This window comes from Anomaloglossus baeobatrachus, chromosome 10, assembly GCF_048569485.1.
Source record: "Anomaloglossus baeobatrachus isolate aAnoBae1 chromosome 10, aAnoBae1.hap1, whole genome shotgun sequence".
Taxonomy (NCBI): domain Eukaryota; kingdom Metazoa; phylum Chordata; class Amphibia; order Anura; family Aromobatidae; genus Anomaloglossus; species Anomaloglossus baeobatrachus.
This window is the reverse complement of record NC_134362.1, coordinates 187,386,467-187,403,915: the sequence shown is the minus strand read 5'-3', so window position 1 is coordinate 187,403,915 and position 17,449 is coordinate 187,386,467. Positions and strand designations below refer to the sequence as shown.

The following is a 17,449-nucleotide window of genomic DNA, read 5'->3' as shown; positions in this document are numbered from 1 at the left end:
ACCCCCGCTACCAGCTCGTTATTGCCTATTTTGTAGATAGGGTAAAACTGGTTATTTTGGGAATAACTCCTTAATGGCATATTGCTTGGCTAGTAATGTGTAATATGTCGCAGGCAAATAATCTGATCATCTCGGACTTTTATGCCATTTCCACAGAATGTCCGATTGATGTGTGCCTCGAAGCTGCGGCTCGCATCTATCTCAAGAACGAGGCACCATCGCATGCTGATTTTAGCAAATTGGCAATTTTGGAAATCCCATACAAATTAACAGCGTCGGCCACTCCTGCAAAGCACCTTTCCCTTTCAGACAAGCCTATTCTCAAGACAGATGTTGGCACCAATGATGGGACGTGCACCTGTCGGACATGTGGATGTGCCATAAATGTGCCACATTTGATAGCACATTGTTCTTTGCTGGAAACCCAATGGAAAACCCAATGGATCCTATTTTAATGCAATGGTATCCATCACAGTTCATCATGATGCTGGTAATAAAGCATTGTCTATTATTATATTCATTAACGTCTTCCCAAAATATGATCAACACCAGAAGTCTGTAGGATTCAAAGGACCGTGTCTCTATGTGTCACGTTGGATCTCATGGGAAATGTGATTTCATGCATTATCTTGATTCACAGGACACATTAAATAACCATAAAACACATCTTTGTGACCGTGTTTATTACAATAAGTAAAGGCTTTTATTACATGACACCTAATATTATATGATTGTGGCATTTCCATTGAGACGATTCGGATGGTCCCTCCCAATCCTAAAATCCGATCAGGCTGATCAATGGGCCACCCATAGTCTCACATGGCCAATGTTCATGTCTTATATACAGGGGAGTCTGCCCCGTTATAGCTTAGTGACTGGCATCTTCTAGGGCGTAAAAGGTTTTCATTATATACATTCCTGTACAGATTGGTGTCTCTGCTTTGGCTTTGTCAGACATTGACCTTCAGCTACTTAAAGATGGCACTGGAGAGGCAGATTTTCTTTAGGAGGACGGGATCAAATTTGCATTCTTTTCCCAAGGAGCACTGCCTTCCCAAATATATGCTCAAGAAGAAAGAGTACTGACAAAAAGTATAGAAAAACTAAAGAGTACCGACCAAAAGTATAGAAAAACTAAAGAGTACCCACCAAAAGTATAGAAAAACTGAAGAGTAACGACCAAAAGTATAGAAAAACTAAAGAGTACCCACCAAAAGTATAGAAAAACTAAAGAATACCTACCAAAAGTATAGAAAAACTAAAAGTAGCGACAAAACGTATAGAAAAACTAAAGAGTACCGACCAAAAGTATAGAAAAACTAAAGAGTACCGACCAAAAGTATAGAAAAACTAAAGAATACCCACCAAAAGTATAGAAAAACTAAAAGTAGCGACAAAACGTATAGAAAAACTAAAGAATACCCACCAAAAGTATAGAAAAACTAAAGAGTACCGACCAAAAGTATAGAAAAACTAAAGAATACCCACCAAAAGTATAGAAAAACTAAAAGTAGCGACCAAAAGTATAGAAAAACTAAAGAATACCCACCAAAAGTATAGAAAAACTAAAAGTAGCGACCAAAAGTATAGAAAAACTAAAGAATACCCACCAAAAGTATAGAAAAACTAAAGAGTACTGACCAAAAGTATAGAAAAACTAAAAGTAGCGACAAAACGTATAGAAAAACTAAAGCGTACCCACCAAAAGTATAGAAAAACTAAAAGTAGCGACAAAACATATAGAAAAACTAAAGAGTACCGTCTGAAAGTATAGAAAAACCTATACAGTAAATGGTATTTATGGACCAGAATTCAGGGCCAACCAAGAGTCGTTACCCAGTAGTAACCTCATCGTTAATTGTGTCTTGGCGCTCATCGTCTTTACCCGCAGTCTTTTTATGCCATTTTTTACCCTGTACAAGTCAATAGCACGTTCTTGGGGGATGGAGAGGACTTGGACAAGAAGTTCATATGTTCTTTATGCTTCTGTCCCCCCCATCCCCCTTGTACCGTCACTGGGAACAGCACATCACAATGTCCTTCAGGGTTTTTCTCAGCTCCCGGCTTCGGAAGGCGTAGATAATAGGGTCAATTATAGAGTTAAATATCATAAGGACGAAGGTGATGTTGAAGTACTTGAAGTATTCACGGCAGAAGGGGTGCTTGGGGCAGGACACAATTAGGGTGAGGTGGAGAAAAAAGGGTCCCCAGCATAGAAAGAAGATGCCAAGGAGCATGGTCAAGGTGATGGCTCCTCGGAGTTTGGCAGCTGCTTGATGAGGGGAGAATCCCCTTCGCACTCCTTTCTGTTGGGCCATGATGATCTGGGAATGTTTTCTTGCTAAAACAAACATGTGGATGTAGAGACCCAACATTAAGACCAACATGAAAATAAAAAACCCAATAAGACACAAGATGACTACATGGCTGTTCGAAAACACGATGAAGGTGATGCTACAAGCTATGCTGGCCACCCAGATCCCAATAATGGCGCTGACCACCCTACGCTGGGTTATGATGTTGTGGTATCTCAACGCGTAGAAGATGGTGACATAGCGGTCCACAGCAATGGCTCCGAGAAATGAGAGAGAAGTCACCAAGGAGCAGAGGATCATCGTATCTACAATGTTGTCCATCATTTTGACCATGGGTTCGTTATACTCAATGACGGCATAGCTGAGAAGGATCAGGATTAGGGTCTCCACCAGGTTGCTGATACTGACCAACATGTCTGATGCAGCCAGGCAGCAGATGAAATAATACATGGGAGAGTGGAGGTTGTGATTTTTCGCGATGGCTACGACCACCAGGATGTTCTCCAAAAGGCTAAGAAGGCACAGGAATAAGAAGACCCCTTTAGGGACCTCGATGTGAATGATGGTGGATTCATTAGCCTTCACCTCTGCGGTGCTTTGGAGAGTGATGTTTGTGATATTGATGCCTGATTGTAGAGTAGACAACGGGGTCATAGTAAGCTGCGTCTGGGGAAGAAAACAACATGGATTAGGTGGGACAGTCTCAAATACAAACATTTCCAAAAAAATCATCTTTTACCTTTCTTCTCACCCAAAAATGTTTTTTAAAGGGGCTGTCCCATGAACAACATTTACTACTCACTTCCAGAATAGATGATACATGTATAATCGCTGGGTGTCCGGGTGCTCAGACTACCACCAATCCCAAAGAGCAAGCATAAGCCACTTGTGTGAATCGAGCTGTACTGAGCATGTGCAACCACAACTCCTGTATACATTGAGCAAAGCAGTGGTCACACATGCTCACTAATCAAGCTGTAGTGAGCATGTGCGACCACATCTATAAACATTGAGTAGAGCAGTGGTTGCACATGCTCACTAATCAAGCTGTAGTGAGCATGTGCGACCACAACTCCTATAAACATTGATTAAAGCAGTGGTTGCACATGCTCACTAATCGAGCTGTACTGAGCATGTGCGACCACAACTCCTATAGAGCAGTGGTCACACTTGCCCACTAATCGACCTGTATTGATAATGTGCGACTACAACTCCTATAAACAATGAGTAGAGCAGTGGTCGCACATGCCCACTAATCGAACTGTAGTGAGCATGTGCGACCACAAATCCTATAAACACTGAGTAGAGCAGTGGTCGCACATGCTCACTACCGCTCCACTAACATAAGGATCTTTAGAAGCCCTGTTATCCCAGAAATCGGACATGTGAACAGACCCAAAGGGATTTTTTCCCAAATCTGATGGTTCGCCCTGCCACCCCACCCCCATACAGCTTCAATGAAAAGTGACAGACACAGACATTAATGAGGATGATTAGTATATGATTGGATGATTATTGATGCATGTACATGCTCGGATCCGGGCTCGTTGGTGGGTGGCTCGAGCGCCTCCGGACCCGGGGTCACTTCGCTCTGAAAGGGGATGCTGGCGCTTTCGGTGGGGGTCAGGTAGGTGCACGGCCGGAGCCTCGCTTGAGTTCGTGATGCCACCCACGGGATGTGGTGAAGGTGTAGACACCACCGCTGCGGTTACGGGGCACCTGGGGGGAGATGGTTATGCAGCAAGATGTTAACCCCTCCGTGGGCAGGGATGATGGCCTCGGGACCCGTTGGGGATAGCTGGGCAGTGCAGGGCGATGTGCGCGGCCAGAGGGCACTGTTGTACTCACTGTTATTGACACACACAAGTCACTGGTAAGCGGACGGATCCCCCACCCAGATGGTGGTCTCTGCCTTTCTCCTGCACCGTGTAGTGTAGCTGTGGACTGCCTGCGCTTCAGCGACGGGAGTCCGCTCCACGGGTTTGTGTATGTCGGGAGAGCCCGTTTGCAGGCAGACGCTGGCCCGTGGGATCTCTCTGCCTGTGCGGTGGCTTTCTATCCCCCTCGGTGGGCTGTTGTATTCAGTCGGGACTTGGGTGGGAAAGAACCTATAGTCCAGACCGCAATCAGTTAATTAACTCAGTCCAGTGGATTCTGGACCTCGTTTCAGGGTCTGAGTACCCTCCTGTGTGCATCGGTTTCTGAGTCGGTTCCCCGAGTCGGTACCGGCGGGCCACTACCCTGTCCCGGTCCACCACGGTTCCACTGAGCTGTCTTCCTGACTCCTGCAGGCTGAGGGCACCATTTGCCTCCTAGCCAAGGTGTGCCGGCTACGACCCTCACACCTGTCAGTCTGTCACCGGCCTGTCTCAGAGGCCTCACCTCCTCACTCCTCAACACTCAAACTGATCTCACTAAACTGACAACTGAACTTGTTTTTCCTGCCTCAGGCCCTCTGAACTCCTCGGTGGGCGTGCCTACCGCCTGGCTCCGCCCCCCTGGTGTGTCCATCAAGCACTGAGGGAGGTGACTAGGGTTTTTGGGGTTGGCTGATGACTCCTTTTTAGGGGACCGGTGTTATGCGGGGCACTAACTGTGACTACCTGGCTAGTCCAGGGCGTCACACATGCATCTCTTTGCTAAGACCACCCTCTACTTTCCACTGACTGCACTGATCGCAGGTCCTGGACCTGAGTGTGCAGGATCCTGTGTGGCTCAAGGTGCTCTTACCTGGGTGATACGGAGCGTCCCGTGTGTGCACCACAAGCTCCCTGTACAGGTTACTTCACTGCACGTGCCCTTACCTTACGCTGATGGCTTCTTAGAACTGATCTACCATATCCTGAGACATCCTGGAAACAGTCAGCAAACATTTCGTCAGACGCACCCCTCATTGCCTAACTTATGTATTGAAGTGGGTGAGTTAGTTTTCTTTTTATTGGATTATTGTTCAGTTTTTGATGTGAAAATTACATTTCACAGAATACCGACTACTAAAGCGACCAAGCACAGATACAAAGAAAACAGGGAAAGCTGGAAGACTGGAGATGTGAAGCGTATAGGGCATAACTTACCTTATTCAGCAATGTAATATATGTATAGAGTGACTGCACCAGCAGAATAGTGAGTGCAGCTCTGAAGTATAATACAGGAGGTAACTCAGGATCAGTAATGTATGTACACAGTGACTGCACCAGCAGAATAGTGAGTGCAGCTCTGGAGTATAATACAAGAGGTAACTCAGGATCAGTAATGCAATGTATGTACACAGTGACTACACCAGCAGAATAGTGAGTGCAGCTCTGAAGTATAATACAGGAGGTAACTCAGGATCAGTAATGTAATGTATGTACACAGTGACTGCACCAGCTGAATAGTGAGTGCAGCTCTGGAGTATAATACAGGATCAGTAATGTATGTACACAGTGACTGCACCAGCAGAATAGTGAGTGCAGCTCTGGTGTATAATACAGGAGGTAACTCAGGATCAGTAATGTAATGTACAGAATGTACACAGTGACTGAACCAGCAGAATAGTGAGTGCAGCTCTGGAGTATAATACAGGAGGTAACTCAGGATCAGTAATGTAATGTACAGTATGTACACAGTGACTGCACCAGCAGAATAGTGAGTGCAGCTCAGGAGTATAACACAGGAGGTAACTCAGGATCAGTATAGGATCAGTAATGTAATGTATGAACACAGTAACTGCACCAGCAGAATAGTGAGTGCAGCTCTGAAGTATAATACAGGATGTAACTGACAATAAATAAATGATCAGTATCATAATGTATGTACACAGTGACTTCACAAGAAGAACAGTGAGTGCAGCTCTGGAGTATAATACAGGAGGTAACTCAGGATCAGTAATGTAATGTATGTACACAGTGACTGCACCAGCAGAATAATGAATTCAGCTCTGGAGGATAATACAGGATGTAACTCAGGATCCATACAGGATCAGTAATGTAATGTATGTACACAGGGACTTCTTAATTAAAACACCAAAGTGAGGGTGAGCCGAGCCTCATACACGGTATAATGTGCAGAGGAGGGCAATGTTTCTTATGTATGGCCCGGTGATGACCTGCGAAAGATTCTATGTGTTTTTAAAAACTGGTTTACTTTCCCTGTGATTAAAGATCTATTTTCGGAAGATTCCATAGATTACAGCACGGCCTAATGATCGTAATGACACACGCTCTCCCACAATTGTTTGTAAATGTTTGGGAGTTTGTGCCTTTTTTTTGGTCCTTGACATTTTTGGGGAAAATATAGCATGCTCTACATGTGGCATATTATTTCTTTCCAAAACTTATTGTTTTACAAATAAGAAATCCCTTGAAAACTCTTGTGCAAGTATGTTAGCACAGCTGAAAACAGTTTTTCTGATTAGAGAAGCTATAAAACTGACAAATAAGATAATTGAAAAGTGGGAAACATAGCCAAGAATAAAATATAATTGCAGATAACACATGGAAGGGGGAAGTGGTGAGGGTTTTTTTCCCCATAAAAGAATAAAAGGTAGGGGTAAAAAAATCAATGCATAAGTGTAATATTCTTAATGCAGCGTATATACACAGGACCAGAGACACTTCAAAGGGAATTTTCAAAGGGATAGGTAATAACCATGGGAAAGGTAATAAGTTTCTTATTTGTGGAGATTGACCCGTGAGACTACACCGGTCCCAAAATTGGTGCTCTGAGATACCCTGTCATCAAGGAGCGGTGCCCAAAGATAGTCGAGCAAAGTGCACAACATTTTATGGAAGTCCGATAAAAACATGAGAGGAGCTCTGTGGAAAGCATGAGTAGCCACTAGTGATGAGCGAGCACTACCATGTTTGGGTACTCAGTACTCATATCGAGCAGTTGGATGTAGTTACGAGGACCGAGCATCTGAGCATGGTAGTGCCCACTCATCACTAGTTACGAGTACCAAGCACCCGAGCATGGTAGTGCCCGCTCATCACTAGTTACGAGTACTGAGCACCCAAGCATGGTAGTGCCCGCTCATCACTAGTTACGAGTACTGAGCACCCAAGCATGGTAGTGCCCACTCATCACTAGTTACGAGGACCGAGCATCTGAGCATGGTAGTGCCCACTCATCACTAGTTACGAGGACCGAGCATCTGAGCATGGTAGTGCCCACTCATCACTAGTTACGAGTACTGAGCACCCAAGCATGGTAGTGCCCGCTCATCACTAGTTACGAGTACTGAGCACCTGAGCATGGTAGTGCCCGCTCATCACTAGTTACTAGTACTGAGCACCCAAGCATGGTAGTGCCCGCTCATCACTAGTTACGAGTACCGAGCACCCAAGCATGGTAGTGCCCGCTCATCACTAGTTACGAGTACCGAGCACCTGAGCATGGTAGTGCCCGCTCATCACTAGTTACTAGTACTGAGCACCCAAGCATGGTAGTGCCCGCTCATCACTAGTTACGAGTACCGAGCACCTGAGCATGGTAGTGCCCGCTCATCACTAGTTACTAGTACTGAGCACCCAAGCATGGTAGTGCCTGCTCATCACTAGTTACGAGTACCGAGCACCCGAACATGGTAGTCCCGCTCATCACTAGCTACGAGTACTGAGCACCCGAGCATGGTAGTGCCCGCTCATCACTAGTTATGAGTACTGACCACCTGAGCATGGTAGTGCCCGCTCATCATGGTAGTGCCTGCTCATCACTAGTTACCAATACTGAGCACCCGAGCATGGTAGTGCCTGCTCATCACTAGTTACCAGTACTGAGCACCCGAGTATGGTAGTGCCCACTCATCACTAGTTACGAGTACAGAGCACCCGAGCATGGTAGTGCTCACTCATCACTAGTTACCAGTACTGAGCACCCGAGGATGGTAGTGCCCGCTCATCACTAGTTACGAGTACCGAGCACCAGAGCATGGTAGTGCCCGCTCATCACTAGTTACCAGTACTGAGCACCTAAGCATGGTAGTGCCCGCTCATCACTAGTTACCAGTACTGAGCACCTGAGCATGGTAGTGCCCGCTCATCACTAGTTACCAGTACTGAGCACCTAAGCATGGTAGTGCCCGCTCATCACTAGTTACCAGTACTGAGCACCCGAGCATGGTAGTGCCCGCTCATCACTAGTTACGAGTACTGAGCACCTGAGCATGGTAGTGCCTGCTCATCACTAGTTACCAGTACCGAGCACCCGAGCATGGTAGTGCCCGCTCATCACTAGTTACGAGTACCGAGCACCCGAACATGGTAGTGCCCGCTCATCACTAGTTACGAGTACTGAGCACCCGAACATGGTAGTGCCCGCTCATCACTAGTTACGAGTACTGAGCACCCGAGCATGGTAGTGCCCAATCATCACTAGTTACGAGTACTGAGCACCCGAACATGGTAGTGCCCGCTCATCACTAGTTACGAGTACTGAGCACCCGAACATGGTAGTGCCCGCTCATCACTAGTTACGAGTACTGAGCACCTGAGCATGGTAGTGCCTGCTCATCACTAGTTACGAGTACTGAGCACCCGAGCATGGTAGTGCCCGCTCATCAGTAGTTACGAGTACCGAGCACCCGAGCATGGTAGTGCCCGCTCATTACTAGTTACCAGTACTGAGCACCTGAGCATGGTAGTGCCTGCTCATCACTAGTTACGAGTACTGAGCACCTGAGCATGGTAGTGCCCGCTCATCACTAGTTACGAGTACTGAGCACCTGAGCATGGTAGTGCCCGCTCATCACTAGTTACCAGTACTGAGCACCTGAGCATGGTAGTGCCCGCTCATCACTAGTTACCAGTACTCCTTTTGAAGAGAGAATTTCAGAGTTCCAATATCGGCTATCAGACTCCACAGGTAAGAATGTCATTACCTATCTTACAGATGTTTGGAAGAACAATTACCCTAAGGCTACTGTCACACACACATTTTTCTCATGTTTCACATGCATTTCTTTTATTCTGGTCTGTCTAAAAGTCAATATATTTTAGTACTTTTTTTATTTTTGCATTTTTGCTATTATAAGTCAAGTGACTTATGCATTGTATGATTGCTAGACTGCCCTAAATATTTTATGTTTTGTAACATAAAAAAAAAAAAGACACAAAAAATGCAAAATGTATTAACTTAACAAAATAATAATAATAAAAAAAAAAAATATTATATATATATATATATATATAATATATTTTTTTTTTATATATATATATATATATATATATATATATATATATATATATATATATGAGCAAAATTAGCTACAAACAGATAAAATCCAATTAAGTAAAAAAAAAGCCACTTAAATGCAGCATTTCTCATTAAGAATACTGTGTATACAGCCCGATGCTACGCATATCCAAATGCTGGCATATTTTTTTTATTTTTTATTTCATTTTATTTTTTTCATGCTTTTAGGCTGATACATATACCTTGCACATAAAAAATGCAATAAAAATGACACTAAAAAATACGCAAAAAATAAAATAAGAAAAAGATCAACAACAATAGCAAAAAATGACTTTGCACATAGTGCAACTATTAAGTATCCACGCATAGCTATATATATATACACACACACACACACACACAAAGTTACTAAACTTTTTATGTCCTTCAGATCTCAGTTACAGGAGTCAATGTGCTAAGAAAAAGATTTGCAAACAGGTCATGGATGTGATAAACATGGTTGTCCATTGAGGTTTACAGCTCGATTATTAACGATCACTACTAAATACATCACTACCTTTATATTATTATGTGGGCGAACAAGGTTTTTCCTTTTTTACCAATTTTTTTATTGTCCTCTGCATAGAAAATCTTATTTGTTCAACTTACAAAATAATCTACATATATTTAGATGCATAAGCGAAGTGATGGATGAGCACGATCACATTGTAGTATGTGTAATCCCACCGGATCCCTATAAATCATGGTGTCTAAATAGAAAGACCAGATATTTACCATTCCACCACTTATATTGCTCTATTTTTGGAAATAACAGGAACTGAACTGCAGAACCTCTTTCCTGTTTCCATACCGTTGATTAACCCTTGACCAGACCTAATTAATCCCTAGTCATCCATACATAGGGCTGGTGCTCATAACCATATTTTCGGTCCGAATGCTATCCAACAAATATTGGATCACACTCGGACCAATGTTATTCTATGGAGTGTGCACCAGTCCAATTTTTCCTCGGACCATCGGAAAATATACTGTGTCCAAGTGGTATCTGATTATCACTGCAAGTCAATGGGTCCGTGGAAAAATCGGACTGCACTCTGATGACAACCAAGTGCTGTCCAATTTTTTCGGACTGACAGAATCAAGAAGATACAATATAAAATTTCTCTTTGTTCTCTACATTCGAGAAATCGGATCACAATCCGATCAAAGCACATTAAGCATAATTGACCCGATTTGCTCATCTTCACCTAGTCTAAGGGTAAGTGCCCACGATCAGGACCCGCCACCTGTGGAGTCGCGAGTCTCCTCATCAGGATCCCGCAGCTGCTCGTGCCTACGATCCGGGCTCGGGCAGTTGTGGTCTCTCGCTTCTGTTCTCCCTTGTGTCTCTACAGCAAAGAATTGACATGCTGCAGCTTGGGAAGCTGCGCCGTAGGTCAGTTTTCGCTGCGGGAAAAATAAGCACAGTGGGCATGGGATTTCTAGAAATCCCATCCACTGTGCTTGTACTGTATAACGCAGTATTTGGACGCAGCAAAAACACTCTGATCGTGGGCACGCAGTTTTAGAGTGATTCCAAATTCTTCAACATTTTGGCTCCAAGTGTACCTCGATTAGAACCATTTCCATTAATAATAATAAAGCTTATTAAAATACATTAATATCTTTGTATAATTTGGGGTACGGTGTGTTCAAATTCCATATGTCGTTGGTGACCCCAAATCCCCAGCCTGTATGGGACCCATTAATCAAGAAATAACATCTGGAACTCCATTCTGAGTCTGAACTGGGTGCAAAAACCTAAAAAATCTACACTATATGGAGATAAGGTATGCACACCAGTGACTATGTAAGGGTAATATATGAAAAGCAGAAACTGCTGTGTGAATACTGGCCTGAAAAATCCAATAGCTATATGTAAGAATGAAAATATGAAAATGGAACCTGCATTACTGCCATGAACATATGAATCAAGAGAAATTTAGCTACTGATTTGATCAATGCAATAGAGCCCCAACACTACGCCAAAGTATTTCTCTACGTTGGGGTCCCTAGCTTGTGTGTGTCCTCTCATGCAGTTAAAAAACTTACCGTGTATGGGAAGCCGAGACCCAGGCTATATATGCGTATGATATGGATTGGCAATAGGTGTGTATGGGGAGGGTTCACAAACGAAAAACTACAAATCAATCAAGAAATAACGTCTGGAACACCATTCTGAGTCTGAACTGGGTGCAAAAAACAAAAAAATGTACACTATATGGAGAGAAGGTATGCACACCCTTACATAGTCACTGGTGTGCATGCCTTCTCTCCATATTGTATGGGACCTATTGACTTGCAATCCGATAATCAGATGCCATTTTGAGCATGATGTGATTTTTCCAACGTGGTCCGATATTAACATATCTGATTAAGGCTGCAATCAAATATATAGCTTCTGAGCCTAAATCCAGAAGTAGATCCAGCTGAAGGATAACTCAACATTTCTGGTTTTGGAACTAAAATTTTCATTCAAAATTGCCAATAAGTCCACTAAGTCGACGTGCATTCCCCAAACTTTAGATCACAAAGTTGGATCCAACAAGTAGGCTATGGTTAAGGGTGTTAAGAGCCTTAACTTACTAAGACTTAAAAAAGTCAGAAGTGGTGTGCACCTACTTTGAGGGATAGTGGTAGATTATTGATCTCAGACCTATATGAATGTGCGAGCAATTGGGATACAATAATATAAACTGGTACACAAGCAAAGAGATGACGTTACCCATTACAACCAGACCGGTGGCTGCTATCATTTTCCAGTAGGCATCTGAGAAATGAGAGCAGGAATCTTCTTGTTTTGGGATTTTGCTCCAGTCCCCTCTCGTGAAGGCTGCATTACACCAATGTTATGTCAGATGGTCTCCACCATTGGGTATCATCTTCATGATCTATAGATGACCTCATTACTTACCGGACTCCTTCAAAGACCTATGGGTTTGTGAAAAATTCATCAATGCCAAATAAGTCCCATTACCTTGTGCGTGATGGATAATGCCTTCAGAATAAAGCAGTGTTGGTGCCTCCAGCTCGTTTAAGGTTGGTGGGGATCAATGCTTTTAGTTCTTTTGGTTCCCCTTGTACATTTTGATGCCCCGTCAATCACAACAGTTCTTATAGTTCTGCTTTGCGGGGAATCACTTGTGCGCAGGGCAGTTTCCCACTGTGCTTCTGACATACCAAGCTGGTGTTCTTCTGCTTGGGTAGACTCACAGCAGATGAAGTCTCCAACCTTCTCCCGTTGACGGCAGGTCCAGATGGTGGAGCACACAGTGGTTCTCCCAGCAGGACTCATTCACTTCACGTTACCTTATGGCTCCCTCTCTCCTTGTCTAACGCCGGGAAAGATCTATTCCTTCGGATGAGATAAGGACAAAGAATGAATCGTTCTATCTGTGGAGTCTCTTTAAAGGCATCTTCTGAGCCCCTCCTAGAAAGCCAGGAGAGGCCCACATGACCAAGGCGGCCAGAGGCAGTGGAAAGTTATGAAACCATGAAAACTGTTCAACAACCATCCACCCCCCCTTTAATTAAAAAACAAGCGGTATGTATGTATAGTATATGACCCCAAGCTATATTGGGACTTTATGGATCACATTTCATGGGACTTCAAGGATCACGTTACTGTATGTCGCCCTATTTACCCATCACATCTATAAAGTCTTTAAAAACAGACTATTGTATGTTGTATGATAGAATTACCCGGCGTACACAACGAGCCACAATGTAGTTCACTGTTTCCCTGTAAACAGTTTCTTTGGCCGATTGCTCCTATAATCTAATCATTGGAACACAAGGATCTAACAAGGTTTTGGCCAAACATCTGATTCTGGGACGTATCTGACTCCCAAGTTCTTTTACAACTACAGAAGCATACAAGGGTCCCAGTAGTCTCGTATAGTGGACACCGCAGCCATTAACCATTATCGAAAGACCAATATTACCAATAGTGACGTAGAGTGGATGGTACCAATTCTAGAGATGGGGTACCTGGTCTACTGACCAAGTTAGTAGTCCATGGCTGCCGGACGGGAGCCTTTTGAACCACCTCCCCAACCTCCCGGGCTCTTTTTGATTAGCCGACCTGGCTTGACTTTGTGTAGGCATCATGCCACAATGACGATGTCGTGCCGGGTCTACAAATCAAAAGAGGAGGCATTGCTCCCCTCAAGCAGCCACAGAATACTCTTGTGGCCACTTCACCAGTGTCCTACAAATGGATTCGCTCATCTATAACCAATTTTGAAGTTCATATAAAATATTAAAGTATAGAAACTGTATAGAGTGGCTCACACAGGACATCCTTTCTTTCCATATGGCCCAGGCTGTTATGAACATTTTCTTTTCATCCGGCCCTGGCCGTTATGAACATTTTCTTTTCATCTGGCCCAGGCTGTTATGAACATTTTCTTTTCATCTGGCCCAGGCTGTTATGAGCATTTTCTTTTCATCCAGCCCTGGCCGTTATAAACATTTTCTATTTATCTCGCCCAGGCCGTTATGAATATTTTCTATTTATCTAGCCCAGGCCGTTATGAATATTTTCTTTCCCTCTGGCCCAGGCCGTTATGAACATTTTGTTTCCATCTGGCCCAGGCCGTTATGAACATTTTCTTTTCATCTGGCCCAGGCCATTATGAACATTTTCTTTTCATCTGGCCCAGGCCGTTATGAACATTTTTCTTTTCATCTGGCCCAGGCCATTATGAACATTTTCTTTTCATCCGGCCCAGGTTCTTATGAACAGTTTCTTTCCATCTGGCCCAGGCCGTTATAAACATTTTCTTTCCATCTGGCCCAGGCAGTTATGAGCATTTTCTCTTCATTTGGCCCAGGCCGTTATGAACATTTCTTCTTGCAGTCACAGCTCATCTGCAAAATTTGCAACCCATACAAATTTCACAATTTTTCAAATTGCACAAATTCTCTATTCTGCCACTAACCCCAATTCTGACCCATTACTGCCCAGTTTGCACCAATATTGAATACCCTAAATACTGTGTATCAGAATTATTGATGCCTCTACTATAAAAATCCTTTAAAAAATGAATACCACCCAGATAATGGTACAAAATAGTGCCCTATATTATGCACCAGAGAGTAATAGTTCACAACATAGTCTAAAAAGCCATCTTTTATGTCCTACTCTGTAAAAGTGATCTCCTCCGTGCCCCAAAAAGAGTAGGACCACTCACGATAGTGGGCACTTCTCTTCCAACACGTTACAGTGCTACAAGGCATACTCAGACACAGTCCTAGTTCCCACATGGTTGTTTCAGATCTTACCGTCCCGGTGACTCCCAGCACAACCCAGCCCAGCATTACAGTACATCCTATGACGGTCACTTTCCCGTACAGCAGTTCCACCCCTAGTCTTCTTAGAGTTTTGACGATCGGGGTTCCCATCGCCATGGTCAGAGTAGTAGAAAGTAAATGGTGGGCACTCAATGATCATAGTTGTAGTGCTCAGTGGTAGAAAATACAAAAATTAGCACTGCACTAAATTCATGCAAAGTGAAAATGATTTAATGGTTAGAGTAGAGCCTTGAGCTCTCAGACGCTCGGGGAGAATCCGTCCGGATCCGTCAACTACAGTCACATGCCAGCTAGGATAAACCCATCACCTTGACGCTAATGGGCCTGGCCACTAGAGTCCTGTCTTTCAGCTCTTATTGTCTTGGGTTGTCCTGTTTGAGGATCGGTCTCTCATTTCAACGCTGTTCGCACTCCGTGTCTCAGTCAACTCTCAAGGTTCACGCTATCTCATCTCCAGTCTCCTTCCCATTACTGCCACAAGTCACCCACTGTATGCAACCTCACAACCTACAGACTATCAATTTGTAACTGTCTCTCACTACATCTTCACTGTCTAAACCCTAACTAACTCTTCTAGAATAAACTGTCTCTTACCCTATTATCTAGCTCCTCCCATTATGGGCTAGTCCCAACAATTAACTTTTGCTTACCCTATGGTACAATACATTATCATCACAGGTCATATAACTTTTTATACACAAAAGACGCAAGAAATTATTCACATTGGTGTCTTCATGGGAGGAACCCGACAGCAATAGTGGGCCATTCTTACAAATGCAGGACAAAGAGAAAAGCAAAAAAAAAGGAATAAAAAGGAATCACTCCCCGATTGGGATGTGAACTTGGAGAGACCATGTGTTAGAAACGTGCATTAGTGTGACGGGCCATATGTGAACTGACTGACCAAAGTTTGTTCCTCTTCATCAGTCATATAACAGTAATACATTCACTGTATGACTTCTAAAACTCTATATAACTATAATGCAGGACGTCAGGCTCTTGCTGAGTGGATCGTTCCCATTTCGGCCATTGGTGCGTCGTACACCCCCCTACTGGGTATTGATGCAGCATCTGATCTCAGCAGTATTGTCTCCATCTCTCTAAACACAGAGGCTTATGTCTGTCTGAAAGTATTAATGTTAACCTGAGCTGCTGAGTTTACCGGTGGTTCCAGCAGGGGGAGTCGATAGCCCACCTGAGGTGTGAGCGGGTCAAGGATGTTTCCTCAGAGATGAGCTATAATCACACATAGCAATGAAATGCAATTTCATAGGTTTATAACATTCTGCACTCATAGTCTTAATAATAATAAATAATATCATTAATAATAATAATAATTGTAATACTAATCTGGACCCTTTTTTTCCCCATGCAGAACTGCATTACCCGCATAGACAGATTTACAGAAAATGGGATGGCTTTTACACTCTTTTTTTATGAATATAGTGTCACCTATGTCCCCTATGGCACTCTACAGGAGGTATATGTAAGTCTGTGTCCCTCTGCAGGAAGTAGGGGCGGTTCTATTTCACTCTACAGGAAGTTGGGGCAGGTCAATGTCACTCTAGAGGAAGTAGAGGCTGGTCAATGTCACTCTAGAGGAAGTAGAGGCTGGTCAATATCACTCTAGATGAAGTAGGGGCGGGTCAATGTCACTCTAGAGGAAGTAGGGGCGGGTCAATGTCACTCTATAGGAAGTAGGGGCGGGTCAATGTCACTCTAGAGGAAGTAGGGGCGGGTCAATGTCACTCTATAGGAAGTAGGAGCAGGTCTATGTCACTCTAGAGGAAGTAGGAGCAGGTCTATGTCACTCTATAGGAAGTAGAAGCGGGTCTATATCGCTCTATAGGAAGTAGGGGCAGGTCTATGTCACTCTACAGGAAGTGGTTGTGGGTCTTTGTCTCTACCAGAAGTGGTCGTGGGTTAATGTCACTCTATAGAAAGTAGGGGTGAGCCTTTGTCCCTATAGGAGGTAGGGTCAGGTCTATGTAACGCTAAAGGAAGTGGTTGTAGGTCTTTGTCGCTCTACTGGAAGTTGGGGGGGTCTTGTCACTCTATAGGGAGTAAGGGTGGGTCTATGTCACTCCAGGAAGTGGTTGTATGTCATTGTCTCTCTACTGGAAGTGGCGTCGGATCTATGTCACTCTATTGGAAGTAGAGGGGGTCTTTGCTTCTCTACTAGAAATAGAGGTGGGACTCTGCCTGTCTACAGTAAGTAGGGTCAGGTCTTGGTCTCTCTACAGAAATTAGGGGTTGGTCTTTGTATTTTTACAGGAAGTGTGGACTCTTCTTTCTCTCTTTACAATAAGAATGGATGGTCATTTGTCTCTAGAGGAAGTTGTGGTAGGTCATTGTCTCTGCAGGGTTCTAGAGGTGTGTCTTTATCTCTCTATCTAGAGGAAGTATGGGCTTGTCTTTGTCTCCCTACAAGAAGTATGGATGGGTCTTTGCCTCTCTTCAGGAAGTAAGGGATAGTCTATGTCACTCTATAGGTAGTAGGGGAAGTTCTATGTGACTCTATAGCAAGTGGGGGTGGGTCTATGTCACCCCATAGGAAGTAGGGGAAGGTCTATTTTACTCTATAGGTAGAAGGGGAAGCTGTCACT

The 17,449-nt window shown here is 43.8% G+C and overlaps 1 protein-coding gene across 1 annotated transcript; it reads right to left on the bottom strand.

Moving 5' to 3' along the window:
- Positions 1–678: 678 nt before the first annotated feature.
- MC1R (melanocortin 1 receptor) lies at positions 679–12,887 on the bottom strand. Its single transcript, XM_075325985.1, has 2 exons — positions 12,505–12,887; positions 679–2,981 (listed from the first exon to the last, which is right to left on the bottom strand). Exon 2 carries the CDS (start codon positions 2,967–2,969, stop codon positions 2,013–2,015), a length of 957 nt encoding a protein of 318 aa, XP_075182100.1. The 5' UTR covers positions 2,970–2,981; positions 12,505–12,887; the 3' UTR covers positions 679–2,012.
- Between the last annotated feature and the right edge of the window lie 4,562 nt (positions 12,888–17,449).

Bases quoted from the DNA above. Each gene is read 5' to 3' on its own strand.
- MC1R (XM_075325985.1), bottom strand. From the start codon at position 2,969: ATGACCCCGTTGTCTACTCTACAATCAGGCATCAATATCACAAACATC.